Genomic DNA, 27,058 nt, shown 5'->3' with positions numbered 1-27,058 from the left:
AGGGATCTGAAACCGGGGAATTTCCCCCCCCTTCCCTGCTCTTTCAAACGCCTTTCATAATATTTTTTTTCTTTGTGTTGTTCCTGCCTAGTGTAGTGTCACCTTGAGCCTCTTTTGCTGTTGTCTCCCATCCCCAGGTTTACAGGCTGGCCACGTGGCTCGTGGTCCTTAAATTGGTTTCCAGTGGACACGCGTTCCTTCAGACTGACGGAGAAATTGGGAGTAGAGCGGTGTGCGCTGCTTGTGCAGTGTTGATGATTGCAGGGCAGTCAGCACGCTACTGTTAACAGTATGGCTGGGGACTCTGTTTGAAGTGTTAATTAGCAGCAATTAATAAGAAGTGAAAAATTAATACCCTACATCAGCTTTCTTTGCTAGTTAGTTGTATCAACACCAAGGCTCAGAGCTATCTTGAAGCGTATGTTTGCAGAAGAGTTTGGTCTTGTTGTCACATAGTATTGGGAAAACACTTAGATGTTCTCCTACCGTAGATGGTAAACTAGTTATTCCCAAAACAAGAAGATAAGCTCTAGCCTCTGACAGATCCCGTTTTCTTGGGATATGGATGCTTTCGACATGACGTCTCAAAAACAAGCTTAAGCAAAGCTTAAGCGAAAAAACCCACAACCCACTCCATTAAAATAGAATTAAACGAACAAAAATGTTGATGACATTGCTAAATCTGGCAAAAAGGTTGTGCGTTGCCCCCTTTTAATCGAAGTGGGCTTAAGCCTAGTCCCAGACCTGGCCACTGAGGATGGATCCCAGCTGTGTTGCAAACACCTCGGACAGATTCCTGCTGGTTTTCCCATCCGTTTTCCATTTCTGATGGGAAATTCCCTGGCCCGGGGGAACTGGCCTTTCTCATGGGTCTGGTGGTAGATTTGGGGCTTGACTGCATAAGAAACAGCAAATACTGTCGTCGTCTGATTGGACACCTTCAGCTTTTTATCAGCTTATAACTTTGTCTTATCAGCATCATAGGAGCGTCGCAAGACTTAACTACACTACCACGTAGCTTATCTTTCTTCTTGGTATTTATAGTTACCCGAGTTTTGTTTAAGATGGTTCATTTGTCTCTATTTCTCTCTGTTCTTTGAATTTATTTTTTTTTTAATAGTCCAAGATTACCTTCCATCACTGTCTGGTCCTAGGCAAAACTGAAAATGGCTGAACCCACCCAAGGCTGAGCTTCTGCTGTCACCTCCCCTCCCCTCCCATTTAACAAGCTCGATGTAAAATCCTGGTACTTAACCAATTTATTATTAATGATATTTACGGAAGTACTCTCTACCAAAGGAGAAGTGCTTTTTTTTTTTTTACTTTCAGTAGACTGATTGCTTCTAGTTTCATAGTTAATTGAAACTTAATATACACTGGGGATGAGTGATATATATGTTCTGAGGTTAGCTGCGCTCAAATTACTCATAGTATATAATACACTTAATTCATTAGCAAGTCTCATGTCAACAAAGAATAGAGATGAAGTGCTGTAGTGTCCATCACAGTGGGGAAGTGATCATTATTATTTATGGAGTGCTTGAAGTATACTGAGCACTTTGCAAAGAGGGCAACAAGAATATTGCTCTGAATTCTTTTATAGTTTCCTTTTTTTAAAAATTTTTTTTTTCCTTTCATTAGCGTGTCCTTTTGGGGTGGGGAACACAAATTGCTGATGGAGGTCTAACTTTGCCCAAACAACCTTCAGTGGGGTGTTGTGTCACCTGCATTGGTAATTTGCTTCTACCAGCGATGCTTTGTGAAACACCCATGGTTTTAGCATGGTTTAATTGTGGTCGCCATGATGCTGTTGTGATTGCTCCAGCAGAGAGTCCCACCATGGTTCAGTTAATGGATATCATGCTTAGACTTGATGTGCTCCTCATCTTTTTCAGTTCCAGCTGTAACTGCTCATGCGCATCTGTTTCTTCCTTGCAATTTTCATTGGAACTGCCTTAAAGGCTGGGAACAAAAAAATCTTTGACAGAGCACTCTCCCTCTTTGTATTTTATAACCACCATATCTGGTCTTCCTGTATATGCTTCCTGAGTAGTAAAAGTTGAAAAAAATCCCATAATATTTTACAATCTTATTACCTCCTGTTTTGCCTGGCCCCTGGCAGTAAACTTTTTTTCTACTTTTAGTCACGCTTCTTGCAGAGCATCTGGCATCGGTGCTGCCAGTGTAGTCCCCTCTGTCATGCAGGTCTTGGACGCGTCCGCTAACAAGCGGGACCAGTCCTCCACATTGTACATTCTGGACACACACCTTCCCTACTACCTGTCTTTGCTTTAGCATATCTTGTGTGAATAGCTGGTTCCCTCTGTGCCCATAACCCGAGCTCTTGGTTTCTCTTTTTCAGTCCGTCTTTGACACCTCGTAATTCATCACCATCTCAGAGAGTTTTACTGAAAAGCTCACTTTGGAGCTCTTTTTAATCTACTCATAAAGGTATATCTCTGGGTATTGCTCGTCTGGTGGCTTCCTGTAGCTAGAAATACAGTTCTCATTTAGTCTTGTGTCTGATTCAAGAGCTGGTCGGTCTGTATTCCCTTTCTCATATCATTTTTCATCTGTGTGTGTTTTTATTCCACTTTGTATGGTCATTCCTTCTAGAAGAATCTCCTCTGCTAACATAACCCAATCTACACCTGAGTTGACATTTGCTACCTTGCATGGCACTAACTGGTGCAGTTCCCTTTGGTCAGTCTTCATTGGAAAAAAAAAAAATATATATATATATAGTTGCAGCCACCGCTATTTCATTAGGGTGTCTGCATTTCGCATGCTGAACTTTAATTTCTAGGGTTATTCCAGTCTCTCCCAAGTATTCTCCTGTCAGTGTTTCCGCTGTTTCTTTATCACAGATCCACCTCCCCCCCCTCCCCTTTGGAAGTTTGAATATTTATGGAGTGAGATCCAGCTCACACAGTGCTAGCCATCAATAATTTGGGTGTCAAGGGCTGGACTTGTTGGAGGGTGATTGAGTTGGCTTTTCTTGGGTATCTTTTTTTTTTTAGCATGGGTTGTGCTACCTTATGGGCTGGTCCCTCCCTCTCTCTCGGTGGTACGGGGAGCTGGACTGAGCTTTGAGACATGAATCCTTCGTGTCAAATACTGTGGATACTGTTTATTATCTCCTTATCTTGTCTGCTGTTATTATTGTTGTTATTGCTGTTAAGATATTACTGCCACTAAGGGGAGGTGTCCTTTTGTGGTTCCTTGTCCAACTCTAGCTTCACCTTGGAGGAGAGAGCAGGATCCAAGGGTTACAATCAACATGGGATAACTTGAAATGCATTTGGAAAGGCTGAGGGAACGGATTGGTGTAAGTGGAACAAATCACAGAATCACAGAATGGTCACAGAATGGTCAGGGTTGGAAGGGACCTCTGGAGATCATCTAGTCCAACTCCCCAAATCACTCATTGTTTCTTTTTATTTTTCATTTAGTTTGTCCTCTAGGCGGTCCCTGCTGCAGGATGAATTAGGAAGGCAAGGACTCTCCCTCTGAACCATGGAGACAAGGTCGTCTTTCATCACCACCATGCAAGAGACCCAGCATCTCTCCCCAGAGAAGGGGCAGAGCCCGGCCAACGGCAGCATTGAGCAGTTTGATTCAGGTGAGCTCTCCTTCACCCCCATGGGTTGTCGTCACTGGTACAGCCCTCCAGCTGGTCACCGGTAGAGGTGGGGACAGCCAGGTTGCCAGGGGAGTTGTACATGGTTGTACAGCTTGAAGGCCTTTTTTGAGCCTTATGGATTGGATGTGTCCCGTATCACGGAGTGCTAAAGTGGATCCCTGGTTGATGGGTTGGGAAGTTGGAACTTTTTTTCTGCTGGATCTTTTCTACAGTATGTAGCAGCTATTCAAAATTTAAACAAAAATCAATGGAAGACCTCTCCCAGGACATCATATCGTGTTCTTTGTGTTTCCCCATCCTTTTTTATTTTGTTGGAGTTTTGTGCTTAAAGAGAGGAAGTGAACATTCAGAAATTGTAGTTTCTCCCTTGTTCCGACCCTTCATCCTCATTTTCTTCAGAATTTTTTTGAATGCGTCAGGTGAGAGAACTTCACAAGCATTAGTCTAGCCAGTGGAGAGGTGGTCGCATGTTGTCCTTATGCTCATGGGTATGACTTGATGCTGTGTAATGCTCTGGGATGGGCCCTTAAAGATGAGGATTCACTTCGTGAAATTTGGGCGTTGCCATGGTAGATACAGAAAAATAAGTGCTAGCTTCTGCTGATTTCTGCTGGAATTAGGTGCTTTAACTACCCATATCTAGTCTTAACAGGAGAAGACTGTATCTTATGGAGAAGTTGCACATTATGGCTAGACCCAATCTACTTTCTTTCTGATGCCAAAATGGGAGACCTTTCTTTATACCAACTCTGCTGCCCATCCCACCTTGGGCTGAGTCACTCAACTTGCTGACCCAGCAGAAAGGTAATCCAGAAAAAAAAAAAGTGATTAATTTTCTGCTGGCTTTGTGATTTGAACTGGCTGAAAGAAGAGGGAGGGCCAGAGCACGTGCTGGTGGGAATGGGACCTCTCCCAGTGGCACTGAATCGCTCAGCTGTAACTTGTAACTTGCTCTGTGTTTGCATGGTAGAGCTCAACTGATGAACTTGTGGAGCGCAACACTGAGCTATCAGTCAGTTAATCTGTACAAAAGGGTTCGTTTTTGCATTGTGGTACTTGTGTTGGTGCTTGTGTGCTTTTCCCGAACTCGCTTGCGTTTCTGTAGGAGCTGTTCTTGACAAAAGGGTCCTATGATGTAAATGGCAGATGAAAGTCTGTGCTTGCAGGTGGGCCTCCTAAAGGGATGCCTTAAGTCTACTTCCATGGAAATAGGTGCCCTCACCAGTGGTAAATCACTGGTTCAACGCTTCTCAAGTGTAGCAGCATTGGCGTGACTGTTTTAAAACTCTGCAGGCTTTGCCTTCAGTGTCTTTTGCATCTTTTCTCTCTGGTGGTGCTGTTTGGGCTGTATTGGTCTGTGCTGTGCTGGAGTCCTCTGCAAATCTGTGTCTTTGGTCCGCTTTTCCCCATTTCTCCCTCAGCGCCTCAGAAATTTGGCCGCCCAGCCTTTAGCTTCTTCACTTCTCATAGTGACTCAGTGATTTCCCTATTTCCCTGGAGACCGCCCATTGGAAAGCTATGAGTGGTCTTTGAATCTTTGCCATGTTCACTAATGAGTTGGGGGGGACGGGACTCACAGCAATGTGAGACCGTGCCAGTTAAACTGAGCTGTGGTCCTTGAGGTGACCTTGTAAGCTTTGTAGCGTGAGGATGGGCTATCTCGCACAGCCCCTTGTGCCATGCAACCATCTTCTGCCCTGGAGGTGTTCAAGGCCAGGCTGGACGTGGCCTTGGGCAACCTGGTCTAGTGAGAGGTGTCCCTGCCTATGGCAGGGGGATTGGAACTCAATGATCTTCAAGATCCTTTCCAACCTAAACCATTCTATGATTCTATGATCCTATGAACTTTTACCATGAAAATAATAAACAAGGGTGGCACATCTGGCCTGCAGGTTGCCAGTGGCCACCCAGGCAGCTCCTGGCGAGCAACTGCATTATGCTTGTGCAACTGAGATGGGAATGCAGGTGGTCTTTCAAGAGGACAGCAGGGCTAGGGAAAAGTGAGACGGATGTCCTATAAAAAATGCAAACTGTCTGTGTGGCACGGAAAATGTGTTTGAGATGTGGGGTAGTTCAATTTGTCTTGCCCCAATGGTTATAGATTCAGCTGGGCTCTTAAACTCTGCATGTTAGGTGGGACACAGAGAGGTGGAAACTTTTCTGTGCTGTGGGGTTGTTAGTCCAGCCAAAGTTTTGGTTTTTTTTTCTTTTTTTCCATGGTATATGCAGTGGTTCTGGTTGTTTCAGATGGCTTCAAAAGGAAATTGGACATGCTTATGGAAGAAAGATGCATCGTACTAACTGCTTAGAAACCATGTTTGTCTCAAGGAAACCCCCGAACCAGAAATCGTTGGATGATAGGAACTTGACTGGGGGGAGGGTCATACATGGTTTCCTTCTAATGGATGTCTCTAGTCATCCAGGAGGAGGCAAAGCCCCTGCAGCCTGATCTAGTCCCCGTTGGATCCATTTATTTCCAAAGGGGAGAGGTAGGTGCCTCTAGGATGAGTTCAGTTGGCCAACCATAGGCATTAGTTTTGGAAAGAGAAGAACTGGCCTGTGGAGCCTAAATTTCTTTGGGCGTATGGATCTTGGCCACTCTCCCAAGGCCGTGCCTGAGCTTTGTGGTTGATCAGGTTCCCCCTCTTGCCTCTCTTGGTTTGTTAGCTGCTAAAGCATTTCAGTTCTGTAGTCACTCAAAGTCATGGATCCATCTACGTGCTATAAATAAGATGGCTGAGCAATTTGCCACAAATCCGTTCTTCTTCAGTGAAACCTGGGAAAAACTTGTCCTTCTGGAGCCACAGGTTTTGGGTCTTTTATCCCCTTTATTTCCCATAGCCAACCATCCCAGGAGGCTGTTAACAGCTGGAGCAGTTGCGTTTTTATAGCGTCGATGCATGAGCACTTTAAAGCCGTTGAGAGGCTCACAGATAATGACTTGTTGATTTTATTTGCCGTCCTGGGCTCGTTTATACATCATCATATTGTAGGCTAGCCAGCCTTGACTCTTTCATTAAGGAAGAGCGCTGGGCCTAAGTACCAATAGTTGGAAAGGGGGCTGGTATGTAAAATAGGCCTAATGCCAAATTTGTCATCACGCAGGGCGCTCTGTGAACTGAAGGCACCTGGGATTTTGCAGCTCTCCAGGACTTTGTTCTTGGAGTGCGTGACTTAAGGAGCGACGAACAGATCGGCTTTGTGATAACCGCTTCTCAAGTGGGCACAATCTTCGTCGTTGTATATTAAAAGAGAATTTGCATTTCTCTGTCTGCCTTTTAATCGGGGGATCTCCAGGCAATTAAGAGAGATCAGAAAGAGGTGTCCTCTGCTCCTCAGCAGTAGGGCTTTTCTGATGGATGAGGAGATCTGTGTACGGCCCTGTTACGTGCGTGGATGGGGTTGGTCCCTTGGGCTGGTCTCGTCCCTGGGCCACGCTGTCTTTGCTCTGGATGCCCCCTTGCCGGATTTCTAGAAGGGAACAAAGTCCATAAAAAAAAAAACATTTTGGAAACTTACAGTCCCTTCAACATCCTTTGTGATAAACCGCAGCAAAATAGGACAGTGATACCGTGATAAATGAGTACTCTGACATTATTTTTACAGACCTTGTAAAAGTAATTTCCTGACAAAATCAGCAGATAAAAAACGGTAGAGGAGTCAGACCTGTGACGTGTCGGAGAGAAATGAATTGGCAGGCTGCAGCTCTCACACTGCCTCCCCCTGGGGTCTTGAAACCTCTCTGTTTGATTTTAGAAAGGAGAGATCTGGGTGATATTTTTTTAAATGGGTGCTGTTGTGATTTCTGCTGGACTGCATGTGAATGGACCTGCCGATGGGGCTGTGGGAACAGTGGGGCCAGCGAGTCCATGTTGGCACGTGGCAGAGTAGGTCACGGGTAATAAGATTATGAAGTACAGGAGGACTTGTTGCATCCATGACTAGGATCTGTAATGCTGCCATCATGAACGTGCTGTTGGCAACTTCTGGAGAAGAGTTTGTCACCCTGGAGACATTGCTCCCTGCAAGGGCTGGAGGTTATATACTGAATTGCCTAAAAATCCCTGCTTCCACTGCTCTGTGGAGTGACTCCTTCCCATAAGACTACCCAGGGAGGCTGTGTTGTCCCAAATCTGGGTTCTTTACCCGGTGTGCAAGCCAGTAACACACAGAGCAGAGGTATTTCCAAGTTTATTCCATTAATGTGCAGAAATGGGGTGCTCGTTCCAAAACAGCACGCCTTAGTTCCAAAAATCCCCACTTGTGTACATTGACTATTAAATATTTAAACAATTAATACACATTCGTTACTGTTCTCTTTGATGATTGGTCAAGATTTCTTTGCTTCCCGCATAAATTAGTGCGCAGTCTCTGTCGTCTTCTTCCGTTGTTCTCTTTTGAGTAGGTGGTATCACTTGGGTAGGTGGTCAATGAGTCGGTGGTTGTGATCTCCCCTTGCCGGAATTACCTTTTACCGACTTCTCCTCTGATCTTGGCAGTTCCAAGTGGTTTTGTCGGTTTGCTGACCAGGCCTACGGTTCATCACTTTCTCGGCAGGAATACCCTGCTTATCAACAGCGCTACATTGTCTGGTGGTTAGTTCCTTAATTGAATTGTAGATAAATCATGTATAGTTACCATTTCTCTATTTTAATATTCGGTAAATAATTAAATACGGTTGGGGCAGTATAGAAGACTTGAGCAGCAGCAGGTTTCCTTGGTTGCTTCAATTACATTTTACATTTCATTTTCCTAGTTTATGTCAATTTTACTACAACAGCTGGAGAAAAGGAGATACTTGTCTGGACTCACCCAGCAGGTTAGAGCAAAAAGCAGTACTGAAAACTGAGAATACCCATAGAGCATTGTGGGCTGAGGGAAATGCCACCTGCTCTGAAGTAGATGTATCTGAGAAGCAGAGGAGAGAGCCCAGGGCTGACCTGGAAATGTCTTATCCGTGTCGGATGTCCCAAAGTGAAGATGTCCTTGGGGTTGTTGAGCAGTCCATCCCAGCGCCACAAGTGCAGTGGGATGCAGAAGCGGGGAGCAACCAGGCAGTAGGGACGCACTTTTAGCTTTTTGCCTTTCGCTTTTCACGTCAGATGTCGCTGACTTTTAGCGGGACGGGAATTGGTTGTGCTCAGGGTAGAAAGTTGCTTAAGAATCAGAGTAATTTTGAGCCTGGGATGGGTAACCATATCTGCCCATCTACTCGTGGACTAACATACTTTATTTTAGAGGCCCAGCCTTTGAAATCTCTCATCCTGGCTCTTCTCTAAAACGTTAACTCCACGGGGTTGCAGACATTAGCGCTGAAAAATTTCCCTGATCATCTAAATTGCCTGCCTGCATGATACGGATGAAGGAAACTCTTAGCAATTTTTGCACCAAGCACCTACCTTGTGGTTAAGCTGTGGCTTACCTTTCAGGCGCGAATGAACAAACCCCTCGTTTTGGGTCCGATAGCTCAAACAGGGTCAGCTTCTACGCCTGGAGGTTTTTGCAATGCTTGCATCCCTTATTCTATATTGAATTTGTCTGTTTTCAGGTTGTAATCGTGGGGTTGGGTTATTTCTTGTCTTGCTGAGTTGAAAAGTCAGCTGGTAGCCACTTTATCACGGGAGTAAATGTTGATTTACGTCTTCATATTTAAGCAGGTTAATTGAGTTTAAGGCAAGGAGTCAGACCTTAGGCTTGGTGCAGCAGCGTGCAAAGTGTTTAACAGCGATGACAGCTCAGTGCTCCTCTTTGAACTCCCAGGCAGATCTTTACCCTCCACCAGCTCTATCTCAAACCCACTCTTCTCATCCACCTTGTCCCCCTCGCCCATGTATGTCTGGCTCCATAGGCAGCAAATTAAACCTATGTCTTCCCCTTTTAATAATGAGAGGTTCCCATTGCACAACATAATTTTCTGGTCTGGAAAACTGGAGACCTGTAGCAACAATTGCAATAAATTAACCCTGCAGTTTTCTTCATAAAACTGTCTGGGGAGGTTTCTTAATTCAGTTTGTCATGAGTCACTTTAATTACATCATGACCACGCTGATGAATGTTTGGGCAGGTAAGGGTCTCGCAGAGTTTGCCTGATAAATGCTTATTGCAAAGAGCCCATTGCACGACTGTAAATATTTTTGCTCTGGGGACGAAACTGGGTTTGTGAGATTGCTTGGGAACAAAATGAAAACAATGGGATTTGGCTGATTTTCTGTAAGTGAAAGAAAATTTATTTTTAATTATTGCTGTGTGTGTTTCAGCGGTGGTTTGAGGCCTCAGCTCTGCTCTACTCAGTGCAGTTCTAAAGCAAAGAAATAGAGTAGTAATGTCAAGTCCTTCCTGGTGGGGAAGGATCGTGTGGGGCAGTGGTGCGGATTCGGGAGCCGTGACACAGAGCCCCACATCTGAAATGGGGCAAGGACAAGTGCGGGGAGCAAGAAGGTAACAGCGGTCTGGTGAGGGCTGCTGGGGGATTTGGGGGAAAGCAGCCCTAGTTTTGGGGGAAGAGGGAGGCATGGGGGCCTGGGTGGAGATTTCTGGGTGGAGGGATGCTGAGGAAGGAGAGGAAGGCTGGCAGGGCTGAACCTGCGGCTCCCCAGCCCCAAGGGTTGTGATGTTTGCCCTACACGCTGCTCAGCCAACAGACGTAACATCTAATATTATCACCAGGGCACTGTTGTAATTAACAGTGCAGGGTGACCTGATTTTGGGGCGTGAGCAAATCCATTGCACCCTCGTGATAGCGGATAGGCGTCCACCTCCCTTGCAGCAAGAGAGTCATCAAATATAAAATAAAAGAGGACAAGTGCCTGTTGCGGTATGACTGGTTTGTTCCCCCACGGCTGTGAAAGCAGAGTCATTTCTGGTTTCAGAGTGTTGGCTGCTGAAGTCCCAAAGTCTGCTGAAAACGTCGTAAGAGTTGATCAAACTAGATAAGCACAGATCTTTCAAACAAGCTTTCTGTTTTCCTTAGTGTTGATGTTTATACTGGTTGCTATTCTCATCCTCAACTCTTTGACACAACTTTTGCCTTCTTTGGCTCTGCTTTAGGCTGCTTTTCTTTCTTTGTTTTCTTTTTTTTTTTTTCTTTTGAACAGATGAGGGCTCCAGCATTGAGGATGCAGACTTCAACTGGGACGAGTTCCTGGAGGAAACAGGAGCCAGCGCTGCCCCCCACACCTCCTTCAAACACGTATGTGCTTCGTCTGAGCTTTGCTGGCATTGCGCGCGTTCCCTCTTCGGGTTTTCAGGACGTTCCTGGAGAACTGAAGTGGGGTCTGACTGTTTTGGGGAGAAATTGTCCCTCTGTGCAGGCAGCAACCTGCGTAGGACTGGCCCCCAGCTGGTGTTAGGTGAACTTGGTGTGTTTGTATCATCTGCAGTCACAGCTCGGGGTGCTGTGTCTATGTCATTGTTTTATCCTCTGCCTTGTGTTCAAATTTGCCATTTTTTAGGGCTTCTATTGCTCTCCTTTTGCTTATAATACACTCATTTATTTTTTTTTTTCTTCATCTATTTTTTTTTCTTCTCTATTCATTGCTGTCTATTCCAACCTGTAGAGATTCCTCTCACAAGAGTGCCTTATTTCTCCAAAGCTGACCTCTTAGCACAAATTTTACTGACTAGCAGGGTTACTCAGTACTGGAGTCCAGCACAGCCCGTAGGAAACCATCTCTCAGCCTCCTGCGTGGAGGTGCTGTCTCAGGAGCTTGAGAACCAAATACTTGGGTAGGTGATGCTTTTCCTGGGTAAACGTGGCTCATACAGACAGCCATGGTGGTTACAGCATGGTCTGTGGCTCTGCTCCGTGTTAGCACAAGTAGCATTTGAAGTCTCTGAAATCTTGACTGGTGAAGATCAGAGCATGCTTTGAAGAAAGGATTGTCTCCGAGCAGAGCCCATCACAATCAAGGATATTGATGTTTGGGACCAACTTCTCCACCCCCACCTGTTGTTTAACCTCTTCTATCAGCTCCATGTGTGTGATGTCACATGAGGACATCGGACAGAAATTAAGGTGGTCTACAAGTTCTTCATCAAAGTCAAGGGTGTGCATGCGTGGCCAAGTTGGTAGACTTTTTGTAGGACATCTTTGTCATTGAGCCACAAGACTGTGCTGTCAGACATACTGAGGCCTAGTGGGAAGGTGTTGTGATGCCTTCATCTGAGTAAAGCCACAACAAGTCATGGTGGTTCTCTGTCCTCAACTGGAAGTCCCATGAGGATGGTGCTTGCTCATTCAGGTGCAGGTAGCAGCCTGTTCTGCTACAGGTGCTCATCAGTCGTGGTGGCTCTTCTTCCAGCTTCACTGGTCTGGTCTGCGTGCTCTGGAGGAGGTAGACATCATCAGCAGGAAGACAGGGATTTTAACTGTGGTGCTCTAGGTTGCCTTACACTGAGTCTGTTTGCTGGCAGAGATGTCCTTTGGGAACAGTGTAGTTGTGCTGCAGTGAGAGGGAAGCTTCCGAAAGAACCTGCTGCTACTATAAGAGAAATCTCTATTTGGATGAGTGCAGGTGGTTCCTTGACTTGTTTTAAAGGGGTGAGGAGATACAGCGATGAAAAGCCTCTCTTCCATCTACATCGGAAAAAAATAATACAGTCCACCATCCCCTATTTTTCTTCCATTTTAAGAACAGTAGAGTATTGCAGGACAGAGAACTGTAAGGAGAATTACAGGGCAATGCCAAAAGTTGATTGTAGAGTTTATCCTTGGTCCAGCAGCTGTTTGGAGAGAGCATCTTGTTCCAGGTTTCTGCTTGAGGTCCTAATCCAAATACCAGATCCTGGTGAAAATTTTGTGCTTCGTGAAGCCCTTAAGGATGTCTTTAGGTGCATGGAGATGCCCACCTCATCCTGCTGATCCTGCTCGTTGCGGTGTCTCACAGCATCTCAATCCTGGGACTGTTGACGTGAGAAAATTTAGTGCTGGGAACAGTCCTTAGTGACTATGCTTCACAATCTGAAACTTGATCCTCAAAAAAAAAAACCGGGTTGGCCAAGAAACTGAAAGTCGTCGGAGAAGATTATGTTATCTGTCTGTTTCCCCTCTTTGTGTGATTTCTGGTCACAAGTCCCTTGCCTCCAGAATACCACTTGGGTCTTTACTTATGGTGGGCGCAAGGAGAAAAACTGCAAATGAACATCTGTCCTGGATTGTTTATGAGGACCCTTAGCGTCACAAGAGCTAAGATCCTATTTTATGACTAAGTAGTACATGTCACAGACCGTCTTCAATCTTAGACGATCTCCAAAGGTCCCTTCCAACCTCAGCTATTCTGTGGCTCCAGACATTGATGCTGATGGAAGTGCCCACACAAGGAAAGGCACAGGGAGCGTTGTTAACTGCAAATAATAAATGGCTTTGGCTGGGCAGCACTCGTGTTGTAAGATGGAGTGGGATGATTGAAGGAGTACTGCTGACATCCCAGAGGAGCTCAGTGTTTTCTCTGCAACTTGGCATCCCCAAGTCTGAGAAGTCCTCAGGTGGCCAAGTTGACCGTACTATATTTATCTTTGTGAGTAAAAGAGTCATTTTAACCTGTCATTTAAATGAAAAGTTAATCAGAGGCAGGCTTAAACCAGACTATATAATCTGTCTGGTTTCAGTAGAAGATAAGGTACTAAAAAACCTGTAAGAACCTGTCCTTAAACATCTTGGTGGTGTTAGGTTGATGGTTGGACTCGATGATCTGACAGGTCCCTTCCAACCTAGACAATGCTATGATTCTATGATCTCATAGGGAGTAACAGGCTATGTTTTGGATGGTCTTCTGAAGACAAGGCCAGCACCTGAATCAGTGAACTGGCATCCACCTCTTCTTTATCAACAACGCCTAGAGACATCCCACTGCCCTTGGAAGATATGTTATGATGTGCCTACAGCAGGCCCTAGTGTTTAACAGCAGTCCCTGCAGTGTCCTTGAGGACATCTCCAGTGTCCTAAGGCAAGTTACATGTGACCTCTCACTGGTGAGATAAATGGAAGTGACATCTCCAACAGATGGTAGGACAGTGACCCAAACCATTTGCTTCTTTCAGCAATGGGTCATACCTTATGTACTGGGGTGCTGGGAGAGTGAATCTATTGAGGCTTGAGCTGCTGGGGATGGATTTAGTGGAAGTGCTCTCCTTGGTCTGACTAATACAGCATTCAGCCCTTGATGCTTGTCAGGCCTCAGGAGGTGCTTCAGTGTTGTTACATGACTAATTATTATAGTTTGGCTTAACTCCTAGAGGTGCTTAGTACCTGTCTTTCTACCTTGCATGTGTCCTGTGATGTTCCTGATGGAGCTACGCAGTGGTAAATGCAGCCTCATTTCATTGAATCATAGAATGGTTTGCATTGGAAAGGACCTTGAAGATCATCAAGTTCCAACCCCCCTGCCGTAGTGCCGGAGTTACTAATGCCTGTGAGAAAGGCAGTATAAGATTTATGATGTCAAGATGGGTACCAGTCCTCTCTTAGATGTAGTGCACCTGAGCGTACCGCTGCAGGAGGGCCTCTTTGGAGCATGTGGGACCTTGCGTGATGGGGTATATGCCAACAAAGTAGGAATGGTCCTGCCCAGCCAGATTTTGAAGGAGGTGATTGGATCAACTCCTGTCCTATCCCAGAGCAGCATTATCTTGCTTAGCTGGGGAGGGTGGTCTCTCTGCAAAGAAGAAAAGGTAACACGATGCTTTTCTCATTTTGTAAGGTTGAAATCAGCCTTCAAAGCAGTTTCCAACCAGGAATGAAATTAGAAGTGGCCAACAAGAGCAACCCGGACACATATTGGGTGGCTACGATCATTACAACATGTGGACAGCTCTTACTGCTTCGTTACTGTGGCTATGGAGATGACCGCAGGGCAGATTTTTGGTGTGACGTGATGACAGCAGATCTTCACCCCGTTGGCTGGTGTACACAGAATAACAAGGTCCTGATGCCTCCAGATGGTAAGTTCTGTGTGTTTTGTTAGGGTTGTGCTCTAGTGTTGGGCTGGTGGTTAATCTCCAGACTTGCAGGCGATCTGGAATGGGTACTCCAGATCCTCAACTGGTGTTGGGTGATGCAGTCAGGGTCAGGTCCCCGCAGGTCAGTGGGTGATTCAGTTTGCCAGTCGGCCTCTAGCAAAGGCGCTTTTGATCTAGTTGGTAACAACAGAAGGCATTTCTGTAGGAAGCTGTCTTAACAAGGAAACTTACGGCTAAATTGCAAAGCCGCGATTTTCATTTAGGGGAGAGAATTGTCCTGTTCTTGTAGGAAGACGGGATGAAATTCAGAGTGAGAATAAACTAAAATAAGTGAGATCAGTTTGGGTGTAACCAAACCCAGAAGTTGGCTGTGCACTCATGTGTTTTTCCCTGAAAGTTTAAAACCTTCCATTGTCAGATTCTTGCAGCTTTTAATGCCGATGGTAGGTACATACCATGAAAGATAGCAAAATTTGGTCATCATAGGTTAGGGCATGTCCTGATTATCAGCTCTTAGGTGCACAATATCTAATTGCAAGAGGTGTAGGTTACCGAGTGGCTCATGTGGAACGATTTGTTAATAATACCTGTTGATCCCCAGTGTTAAGAAAAACGTGGGGGTTTTTTTGGCTGCGTACGGCGATGGAGCAGCTGTGCATCCTTACCACTACATAGCTTCAAGCAAAGGCATACTTGTCACCGCTACTCATACGTATTCCCACCATATATCCCATTTGTTCTGGATCAGGGGAAAAAGAGAGGAATGTTTAGCCTCCAGCTTGTGCATGCATTTAAGAAAAGACCCATTTAGCGATTCTGCTGCTGAAGTTACTCTTTTTACTTTCTGTTGTGTGTGAACACTGAAAAAAGCGTAAGTGCCATTTGTGTGCCACGTGTGATTTCTCCTGGTGTAGGTGTTGCCTGACCTCCCACTGGAGTGAGCTGTAAACACGGTCTTTTAATCAGGGCTAAAATGGGCTCATTCCTGCCTTCCGTGTGCCAAACTCTGAGCTAAACTTATCTTTTTGTTCTGGTTTGTGTCTTTTGAATAAATAGAAGATTGAAGCCTTGAAGGCAAGCATGGCTGAGAAATCTGTTGGCTTAAGCACTAGTAAATCAAACTGATGTGAGAAGGGGTAGATATTTTATTTTATTGGTCTCTTAAACTACCTTGTATTACATAGATTATAATCAATGTTACCAGAAAGGTGTACGGTGCCGTAAACTAAATCTCAAAATGCCAGGGTCAAGGGGTAAGAGATCTTATCGACTGTTGTAATAGAAAATAATGATTGTTTTATAACCGGAGGCGACTGCTTTTCTTGGAAACGTTGGAATCTGCTCTTTGGGTTGTGGCTACTTTGTGTGAATTGTCTCGCTGGAATGACTGCAAATGTGCAGTGTGTCCTACCTCCTCTCTCCTCCGGCTGGGTGATGTAACTGTACACCAGGGTCTTAAATTTGGGCAACTGCCCTGTTTTGTTCCACACACCCCCCTCAGCCCCTCCCATTCTCAGTGAATAGACTCAATTGACTATGTCTTAATTTAATTTTCAGAAAGAATAAATTAAACGTGTAGGTTGTCATTTCAAAAGAGATTTTAACATTTAAGAGCCTGAGTCATATTTTGGAATGAGGCATCGAAAATGCCCAGGAGGATTTGATCCTTCAGGACTTCTCTCCCTTGGAAAAGATGCTATAAGTTGCAGAGCTCCTCTGGGTGTTTGCCCGCAGCGTTCAAAGGTGGGTTTTCAAAAGATCATAGCTCCCATTGGGACAACACAGAGAAGAAGCTGAATTTTCAAGAGTGCCCCTTGTCTTCCGTAGGGGGAACTGAGCTTTTGAAAGTAGCTTGTGAGTACTACTAGGCTTACTGTACGCAGATGTCTGGAGTTTGTCGTGTTCTTAATTGCTTTGCTGATCAGTGAATGTATCTTAACAAGCCGAATTTCATTGCAGTGCTGGGAGTTTCAGCTGGTGAAGCCTGGAGGATCAGACTTTACGTTGGTCATAAAAAAAAAAAAAAAGTGATGTTCTCTCTGTGGAGGTTTTTTTGCCTGTTTAGCATTGCGTACTATTTTGTTGCCAAACCTTTGGAAGAAATGAAAGCCAGCTTCAAATTGCGTGGATGGTTTTCTAAGGGCCTGGTTCTCAACGTCTTGATTACGATGAAGATATCTGTTGGCACGACCGTGCAAACAGCATGGCCAGGGCCAGTTATCTGTCATTAGGGTTTGATTTTAATCAGGAGCTGAAAGCTTTGGTGAAAAAGCAGATCTGCTAGGAAGGATTTGTTTAACGGGCAAAATACCAGCTCTGGGATGACGCTCTGGTTCTGCTTAGGAATCAGATCGGACTAATCTTATGAACGTGATGCCAGAAAAGAATGGTACAGAGTGACAGGACGAAGAATTTAATTAGATGGGAGAGGGATGTAAAAAAACGGGCTGGTTCCGTTTAGCAAATCAATAGAGCTTGATTTAATGTTCATCACGCACAGAGCTTTTAAGGGCTAGCTGCCAAATAATTATTGTTTATGATCCCAATAGGAGGAAGTCATTTAATTTACAGATTGTTACATGATTATTTATTGGGTGACGTTAGTATTGCATCATGGTGCCTGTGAGTATAATGTCAAGTCATGTTATGTCATCCCGTGACATTATGGTGCAGTGGACTAGAATAGGACTGCTCAAGCCAAAATACTTGAGTTCGCGATAAAATGTATTGGCTTATGAAAGGATGGTGTGAGCATGCACATGCCTGTGAGCTTTGCCCTCTACCCCCTCCTTCCCTGCAGGAAATCAAAGGAGTAAAATTGTAGTTACTTCAAGCTTTGCCATTAATTATATTTTTCTCATTACAAATCGGTGTGTAATTTGAATTGCAAACTCAACTATCCTGGCAGAATAGATCTGTTTACCATTCAAAGCAAAATGAAAATTATTTAAATTAGTTAATATAGAACTCATTTGAATGAATTGGATGTTTATTCATGAACTAGCTGAGGCAAGAGTGAAGCTGTCCTTATGGTCTGTAGCTTTGGCACTGATCAGCTCTAAAGTCACGTCCTGGGACAGAGATTTCTTTTTTTTTTCTTGCACATTAACTGTGGTGTAGACCAGTGGGCAGCTACTGCCTGATGTAGCTGAGCGTGAAATTTTCGTCCATTCTGACAAGGCCCCTCAGCAATTGTAATTCATATGAGGAAGGACAACCTGCTCCGAAGTTTCTTGACAGTGGCAAGGCTGTGGTGGTATAGTAGGCTTTCTTTTCTGGACTAGGGGGGTGGGATGTAACATAGACTTTCCATCAGTTAGTTAAAATTTCCCCATTATATTAGCCTGCATGGAAACGGGGACAGCGTTTGTCCCCTCCTCCCCAAACACTGTTCTCCTCCTCAGCACAGCGCCGATACGGTTGTTTTTCAACATCCTCCATCCCTTGGGATGTGTTACCCATTGAGCATTAAAAATTTAAGTCTAACTAAACTTTCCCTTACTAGCGATTTGTTTAACTGTGAAAAGAAAGGAGGTCTCTTGCCTCCCTTAGCCTGTTATTTCCATGTGCTGTTTTCCTTTGTTGATGACAGTTGGGTTCGTGAACACGTTTACCATCGGGTAGAAGAGCAGCGTGGAGAACCTGACAAGCGTAGTAGCTAAATTATGCATTGTGAACCACGCGGAGAGCAGGAACGTCTTTTGATTGACACTTGGGTGTTTTTGTACAGATTGCAGATTTACAGCTGAGCCAACAGAGCTGAATCTCTCCTGGCACTATCTTAATGCATTCTGGGATGCGCTAAAGACACTGGACGACAAGATTATTGTGTACACTTGTAATTGCCGCAGTGGTTCTGCTTTAATGTTATTGACAGATGGAAATTCAAATAGGGCATTTCTGTGCGCGGATCCACACGGTGAGCTTGAGTCTGCTCGCCATGTAAACCGGGAGACTGAGGAGATTTGAGACGTAAAGAAATACAGTGGGGAGAGAACCAGGTCTGTATTTTGATTTTACAATGAACTGGTACAGATGGGAAAACCCCAGAACACCATCTATCCTTGGATTTGGTGATTAAGGTGATCAGTTGTACTGCGATTATATGTAGGAAAACAGCCTCTACTTCTTTGTTATACCAATATAAGGAGGATTAAAGCTGAAAAGCCTGATCCTGGGGTGAAGTGAGTCCCTCTTGAACGGTGCTGAGTTTCATCAAGTGAAATAAGGGCAAGATAATTAGGGGCAAGAAGGATAATAAGGAAAAGATAACAAGGGCAAGAAAGAGATGCGCAGGCAGTGGAAGCAGGGACAGGTATCCTGGGAAGACTATAGGGATGCTGCCCGGTTGGGTGGGGATGGGATCGGGAATGCCAAAGCACAGCTGGACCTGAACTTGTCAAGGGATGCAAATTCTACAGGTATGTCAGCCAGAAAAGGAAGGTCAAAGAAAGCGTACTTCCCCCATGACGAGCAAGAGTGGCAAACTGGTAACAACAGATGAGAACCCTGAGGTACCTAACTGTGGGGGCCCTTAAAGATGATCAGAGGGCTGGAGCACCTCTGCTGTGAGGACAGGCAGAGAGAGTTTGAGTTGTTCAGCCTGGGGAAGAGAAGGCTTCGGGATGACCTTATAGCCCCTTCCAGTACTTAAAGGGGGCCTACAGGAAAGACGGGGACAGACTTTTTAGCAGGGCCTGTTGTGATTTGACAAGAGGTAATGACTTCAAATAAAAGAGTGTAGATTTAGACTAGGTATAAGGAAGAACTTTTTTACGGTGAAGGTGGTGAGACACTGGCCCAGGTTGCCCAGAGAGGTGGGAGATGGCCCATCCCTGGAAATATTCCAGGTCAGGTTGGATGGGACTCTGAGCAACCTGGTCTAGTTGAAGATGTCCCTGCTCATTGCAGGGGGACTTGGACTAGATGACCTTTAAAGGTCCCTTCCAACCCAAACTGTTCTATAGTTCTATGAAATATGCCATTAAGAGTGGTGGACACAAAGCATTTTGCTTGTCCAGACTTTCTGTGAAGGTGAACGTCATAATCTGGTCACTATTTGAAATAGGTTTTTGTGTTTCACTTAAGTCCAGTTAACTTTTAGCCTCGATCCGGCCAAACTAGGGGAATTTCACTCAAATTCAAAGTGCTGGATCTGATTCTGGGCAGAGTGTGGATGATAAAAGAGAGAAAACTTGTGACACAGCAAACCAGGTTGCATTCAAACTATAACTTTTTTCTTTTTTTTTTTTTTTTTGAACTATTATCTAAATCTTTCACAGAGCTAAATCCTTCTGTTTGAGATCAGTGGTGTAAGAGAGGTGAGACGTGGATCTGATTGGCCATGTCAAAACTTACGGCATGAGGATTCACTGGATTCTGCATAGTCAAAATGTGGTTGGCTGTGTGTCACAGCTGATTTGTGTGCAAGATGTCAGAGAGATGAATAGATCGATGGAAGAAATAACTTTGAGACAGTTTTTCCATTTTGATAGTGCTCAGGTGAAGTCATCGATGGATGTAGTGGTTAGACGCTGGGGCTGGAACTACAGCAGAAAGCAGTGGGATTAAGAAAATGGGATGCATGGGTTAGGAACAGGAGCAGTAAGGGGAGATGGTGAGACAGAAGCAAAGAGAAGAGCAAGCCTTGAGCAGTCACTTTCTGCTCGGGGTGTGGATTTGGTGTCATTCAAGACTCCCTTGGTGCACAGGAGGCTTTTTTGAGGGGCACAGCTCAGGGGGTGGTGGAGATGTGGCCCATACACTTGCCTTTCAGCATCATTCTTGGAGGTCACTTGTGTCCGCAAGGCTTGTCCACAGGTTCTTCAGAGAATGACACAGAGATAATGTTTCTGAAAATAGATGAGGGCCTCCAGAGCTTCTCTCTCAGAAAATGTGATCGTAGATTATTATTTTTTTTTTAACCAAAGCCAACTTTCCCCTGGTAATCTCATCCCAGAGGAAATAAAACTTAAACTATGCCTGCAGGTCTGTGATAATAGTGCAGGTAGAGGGATCAGATGGGCCGGGTGGACTTCTCCTTTTATCTTTGTGAGAAGTTGGCTTGCCTCCACCGACTTATCTGAGATGAGTTTGCTTTTCTACTGGTATAATTGAGAGCAGATCTGGCCCCGGTTTAGCTCTTTCACTGAAGGCTCACCTGAAATATTACTTCCTAAGAGCTTGAGGCTGGAGAAAATCAGTAGGCATTCTCTGAGCTTATGCTGTTTTACATCAGCTAAGAACTGGGCCCTCGAGCCAAATAAAATGAAACTCGGAAATCTTCTTTGGCAGGTTGTACTGTCAAAGACTGTGGATATTTCTAAAGTAGTATATAGATTTTTCTTTTTTTTTTTTTTTTATATCTTCTTTGCCCAATCCTTATCCTCTTATTCCATCAAAACCAAGTTTAGACTAACCTAATGTAAATAGATTGCAGGATTTCTTTATTTTAAATACTGCAAATGACTCCTAGTACAGTGTTTTATGTGTGCTTTTCAAGTCGACTTTAGCAGACCATTAATTATGCAGGGATGACGTTAGCATAAATAACTAGTCAGCAAATAAATGTCAATTAAATATTCTATTAGCATAGTAGGCAGCTTTATGCATTGGCATAGAACATTTTCAAGATTATACTTAACGAGCATATAAAAAAAATAGCTTTTTTTTTTTTTTCTTTGCTCTCCTAACGACGGCAGAGGGGAGGTAAAAATAACGCCAGCTTTGGCTGTAGAGCCGGGGGCGTTTGGGCTGAAATTTGCCCTAGCAGGAGTTGTGCCCGTTGACTCTGATGTCTCCTGGGAGCTGGCAGCAGCTGGAAATCGCTGGAGCATATCGTGGCTTGGCATCTCCCCGCCGGCCCCACGTAGCCCCTCGCAGACTCACTCCCAAGAAGAAAATATTTTCGTTACAGCACCCACGGGAGTTTTTTTTTTTTTTTTCCTTCCTTTCTTTGCCATGGCTCAGTCTGGGATGTGAAAATTCAAGAGTGAGCCCATTTCTCGTGCGGCATCAGGATAATGCTGCCTTAATGAGGAAAATGGTCTTTTCACGACTGTGTGAAACTGCAAGTCTTTTGCATGTACTGCTGGCTTTAGTTACTTTCTAAAGACTTCATATTGCCAAGTGAGGCCCTTTCGGGGTAAACTGAGTGTAACAGGCCCCCACGTGTCTTTTGGGAATGTAAGTAATTGTTGAGCTACTGTGCAAATGTGGCGCAGCCCGGCCAGCGGGACAGGCTTTGCAAAAAGTTTGAATTGTAGACTTTATCAAATGCAGAGTTTTTGAGCATCTCCGGCTCTGCCAGGCTCGAGCTCAAGCTTTTCCATTTTGAGTTTCCTTTTACAATATAATTTTTCAGGTCTAGAGGCAGAGCTGCGGAGAACCTTGCAGGGCGGGATGAGATGCTGGTGGGTTTGTAAGGTGGACTGGAGAGTAAATGGTTTATCCTGGTGTTTCTGGAGAGTAAATGATTTATCCTGGTGTTTCTAGTGTGATACTCGGACAAAGAAACACTGTGTGAGTGGGAAATGTGAGGTGTGCGCTGCTGTGGCTTTGGCCGGGACCGCCATGAGTGATGGAGGCTATCGAGGGGAAAAAATCAATGCGTGGTTAAACATAGGTCCTTTTGTTCCAAGTTTTTCGGGAGTGTGGTGGAGTTTTACCACGAGGCTGCCGGCCTTGGCTCTGCAGTGACCCCGTGGTTTAGGTAGGTGGCCGTGGGGTACTGCCGGGCTCTCTGCTAAGGGGGATATTTCCCCTGCGATGAAGTTTCATCAGCTGGGGTCACTCTTTGTGCTTCTCTACTGAGTTTTCGGTGGAAATGACTTAGAAAAGGTGTTCTTCCCCTTCACAAAAGTCATAAATGCGAAGCCTCTGCTTTGTTCTCATCAGTATTTTCATTTGGAAAGAAGTCATCATTTTTCCCCTCAAAAATGTTAGGATGTGTTTCTGGGATTAAATACCCAAAACGTTGTCTTGATCTGCAGCAGTGCCTTATGGGACTCATGTGTGGGTGCTGGTCCCTCCTTGCCCTTTGGCTTGGGTTAGACTTTCCCTCAGGAGTGTCTGGTGTCTCCTTGTGGAGTCATCCTGAGATGTCTTCTACTCAATGCCCCACAAGGTGCTCTTGTGCCGGGGCAACCTGGCCCTTGCTGAGGGTCAGGCATTTGAAAAACCAAAGCCGTGCAAGATAGTTTAGGTTTCCAGAAGAAAAAAAAAAAAAAAAAAAAAGAAGCCTAAAGCTTGCACATGAAGTAGACTCTGTTTATTAAAAGCAAGAAAAGAACACACTTTAATCAAAACCTAATTTTCCAGTAAGAAGCCGTTTCAGCAGAAACATACCCAGCAAGCCTAGTTTCCAGGGACAACGACATATGCTTATGCTGTATTTATATTTATTTATTCTCACAAACAAATGGAGTAAGGGAATTGGGAGCAGGCCTGACCAGACAGCTCGTGGTCCAGCGAGGCAGGGATGCACGCGGTGACTGCGGTCACCAAAACTGCGCGGGACCCCGTGGCGCACCCAAAGTGCCTGCTCAGCATCTGTTTTGGGGTGTGTGTTTTTTTGTTTGTTTGTTTGTTTGTTTATTGCTCAGGATTATTTGGGGAAATTCGATTTGGCCCACACCCAGATTAGGTGTCAGCGCAACTTCTTAGAGAGGTGACGGTTTCACTGGTTGTGAATTGTCCCTGCACAGTCTGCACGCAAATCTTGGCTTTTTGCACACTTATAGGTGGAAAGTACTTTCATTGATAAGTGTAACCTGTTCTCATTCCTGTACTGGACTGAGCTGTATAGTCAGTAAACCTAGTAAAACAATATTACATAGCTTTGCAGCTGAGACTGAGGGTAATATAGCAGCGTTCACGCCAGCGGGTTATTAACCCAACTTGGAGCGTGGGTTTAATCTGTAGGCTGGCTGACAGCCAAGGAAGGGTTCAAGAAGGGGTTTCACCGATGGAGTGAGGTTTGATAGCAGATGACTCAGACATACCGATACTGAGGTGAATGCACTTTCTGACTGTTTTTCCCTTGCTTGGGTGGACTGTCTGTCCTGACTTTTATTTCCATGTATCGCTGCCGGTGCACGGTGCTTTCCTCTGTAAATGAGTGATGTTGCCATTCCCATGGCAGGAACACGGTAAAGCGGCAGTACAGTTTGCAGCGCTGTGACGGTCCCTTTTGGGTGGCACAGGGAAGGCTGAGCTATTTTAATTACAACTATCCTGTAATGATTAAAGAAGGAGCACCTTGTGTACAAGCAACAGTGGAGAGGAGGATCAGGCTTATTGCAATGAAAACTGAGAGCCTAATCCTTTCATAAACAGTCTGGAGGGGGATGGAGGTGGGGGAAAGAAAAGTAGTGATTTTCGTGGACTTTGACAAGTTATAAATATATCCTGAATGAAACCAATAGCGTGGAGCTTTATGAAAGATTTAATGAATAAATATTTCATGCCCACATGGCGCTTCTTCGGTAACGCGGGCTGTTGGTAAAAAGCAATAAACAAAGAACCTCCTTCGGGGTTTGTTTGGGCTTTTAAATTAAACTAATTTAATCAACTTTTTCAGTCAAGCTTGATATTAGTTCATTTCTGTACACAGCACTGTACTCAGATCTGTTTGTTTTCTCCTGATACCTGTTCTCCTCTTTGGAAGATGCCTGAATATCAAAGAATGAATTATTTCATCCTGCCCCTATGGTGCATATCTGGATTTTCAAGGCAAAGAGCACAGTCTGACTTTCTTCTTATCCCACACCTCTGCCATCCCAGCTGTAGGTGCTACGGGACCCCAACTGAGGTTTTCATTACCCAGCAGGGAAGATCGCTCGAGCACGTTGGTCATTTCTGAACATAGGCAAGCAGGCATCTTTTTGAGTTTCGGAAGCCTTCAGCACCCAGTTCGCTGCTGCTCGAAGGACCAGAACGAGCCAAAAGTGCTCTGGAGTCTGGCCCCACGTGGGCCGTGAGGCTTGCACGCTTCTGAGCTGCTTTGCTGCACAGATTTATGAAGGGAGATTGAAATGCTCCTCCAGCTCGGGCTGTTGGCAAAGCCGGGGCTCGGGTGCGCTCGTATCATTGCTTTATGGTTCACTGTCACCACAAATGGCCAGGAAGAGATCAGGTCATATATTAGTTCCGTGCTCCATGGCTTTGCAATACTTTAAAAAAAAAAAAAAAATCCTCAGAGAGCTGATTTTTCCTTGGGAACAGCAGGACTGGAGCCAGTTGAGTGTTCCACAGCTGGACCACGCGAGTGAAGAGCAAACGAGACACGGTAGGGAGGTAAAAGCAAGGGTGATCAGAGGGGTAGAGCTAACTTTGGGCAGGCATCTGCGGGCAGGGCTGCTCAGTGAGCTGAGGATCCTCTCAAACTTGGACGCTGATGCACCTTTGCATGGGGGGTGGTGGTGGGGTTGGACACAGGTGCATGGTGTGGGGCATTTCTCAGCTCGTTTTGTCACGAAAAGGAGTGAAAGTGCTGGGTTCCCCGCCCCCGTTTTTTTTTTTTTTTTAGTCCTCAACCACTGATCTGGAAGCACTTGTTTTTTTCGTGGGCAGCTTTGGGAACTGAAATTTATCCCTCTTGGCTGGATGGAGTATGTCCCTGTGAGGTTTGTGCCATGTTACGAGCAGTGACAAAAAAGAGGGGTTGTATTAAAAACGGAGGGAGCTTTGCTCCTCCAAACCCGTGTAGGGCTATATTTATTTTTTTAGTGTTTTTAAGCAATGTGTGAGATTGTGTCTGTACGGATCAAAGCCCAAGCCCTTTGCCCAGCAGAAGGGTTCGTCTTCGGCAAAGATGGATGGAGCAAACCTCCTTGCAGTAGTGTTGAGCTGCAATAGTTGCCTGATCCAGTGCGAAGCGTTGGCAGAACCAATTTCTGCTGCGGCTCCTGACCTCCTGCGAGGAAAGCACGTGTCGTTGGGACTCCAGCTCCGTTCAGAGCGCTCGAAGGGCTTAAGATGAGCAGTTGAGACCCCACGGCTTTGCCTTCTGCTGCTTGCAATTCTGGTCACGGTCGGCAGGATAACACTGCAGCCGCTGCTGTGACTAAACCATTGGTTTTGGAGTTGACGTTTAGTACAAGTTGTACTGGAGGAACAAAGATACGGGAGGAAAGGAGTAATTGCAGCGCGAGGCAGAGACTGCGAATGAGAAGCTGTATTTCCAAGGAAATATTGCAGGAAAAGGCTGTGAGCAGACATCAGGCTTTTCTGCGAGTAGAGATTTCCTGAGCTTTCCCTGTTCTTTAGCAGCAGGTGAAATGGGGTGGATTTTTGGAAGGTACCTTTGAGACCATTTTAGGTAAAACCTCCCTTTGACGATTGTTACAAAAAACCCCTTCCGTCTATTGCACAAACCAGAAAAATCCTCCTTTCAAGGCATGTAAATGCCAAGGGATGGAAGGATGTAAATTATTTTACAGTTAAAGACCCGATGAGACTCCTAATAAAAATTTGGTTGAGAAGACAGTATGTTTTATTAGTATCGTCTCTTTGGCTCTGTGTTGAGCCACCATTTGACATAATCCAACTATTTGGTGCAAACCGCGTGAATACGGAACAAAATGTATAATGGTTGAGATTTGTGACTTGTCATTGAGGACCAATGTCCTTATTCAAGCAAAGACCCCTGAGCTGTGTGCCTCAGTCACGACTATGGAGATCTCCACACCGTGAGTATCCAGCAGTGCCTGTTTTGAGTTGTTCTTCACTCACTCATACACCTCCTGGGGCACGTGCTCTGATGCTGTGGAGCTAGAGAGCCCAGAAACCGTAGAAAAAATGTGAAGATTGACCCTGACAGCACGGCAAATCACTCTTTTTTTGACATGGTCAGCTTAACTGCTCTCCGAGTGTGTTTTTATAAGATATTCTTTAAAAATAATAATCGAGAGATTATAAGTAGCTGTTCTTGGTAATTGCGTATAATTTCCCTTCCCCAGTCTCCCGTAATTTCCCCCAGAGGAGTTTTGGAATGGAAATGCCATCTCAACTGTAAGACTAGGCCTAGGTAGTTAATGTGGTGATACAATAAGTAAAACATCGACAGATTTAAATAATCGCCATTGAAGACATCTGTGGAGACTTAACCCCCCTCTCCCCCAACCATTCATATTCTAAGTTTGGCACAGGTCTGGGTCTTTATATCAGAGAAGGAGATGACTTTCTGTGCGTTGCTGTAGGAGCTGGGAAGGGTCGATAGCACAAGGGACTTGATCCAGAGCACGCTGGAGTTGGCATACGTGTTTCTCAGTGGGCCTTTTTGGATCAGGTTGGAGATTAAATTATGTCTGCTAGGGCTGAGCAGACATGAGAGGATTTTCTGTGCTCTTTTGGGCCAAGGACAAGCCAACGTGTCTAGTGTCGTGTTTCCAGCAGGGCGTTCCTTCAGATGCGCCTAGGGGCACCTCGGATTTTGCTGGGGAGGAGCGTGCAGATAGG

General features: G+C 45.1%; 1 protein-coding gene across 1 annotated transcript in view; it reads left to right on the top strand.

Moving 5' to 3' along the window:
• Positions 1-27,058, top strand: part of SFMBT2 (Scm like with four mbt domains 2) — a gene marked incomplete at its 3' end in the record, with an annotated part of 123,352 nt that overhangs the window by 12,063 nt on the left and 84,231 nt on the right. The window contains exons 2-4 of the mRNA XM_082490200.1: positions 3,453-3,622; positions 10,738-10,832; positions 14,341-14,581. Of these exons, the coding sequence (XP_082346326.1) occupies positions 3,517-3,622; positions 10,738-10,832; positions 14,341-14,581 (442 nt within the window). The 5' untranslated portion in view covers positions 3,453-3,516. The remainder of the gene's footprint in view (positions 1-3,452; positions 3,623-10,737; positions 10,833-14,340; positions 14,582-27,058) is intronic.

Source organism: Vanellus vanellus, assembly GCF_965231255.1.
Source record: "Vanellus vanellus genome assembly, chromosome: 1".
NCBI classification, from domain to species: Eukaryota; Metazoa; Chordata; class Aves; order Charadriiformes; family Charadriidae; genus Vanellus; species Vanellus vanellus.
This window is presented reverse-complemented; position numbering and strand designations above follow the sequence as displayed.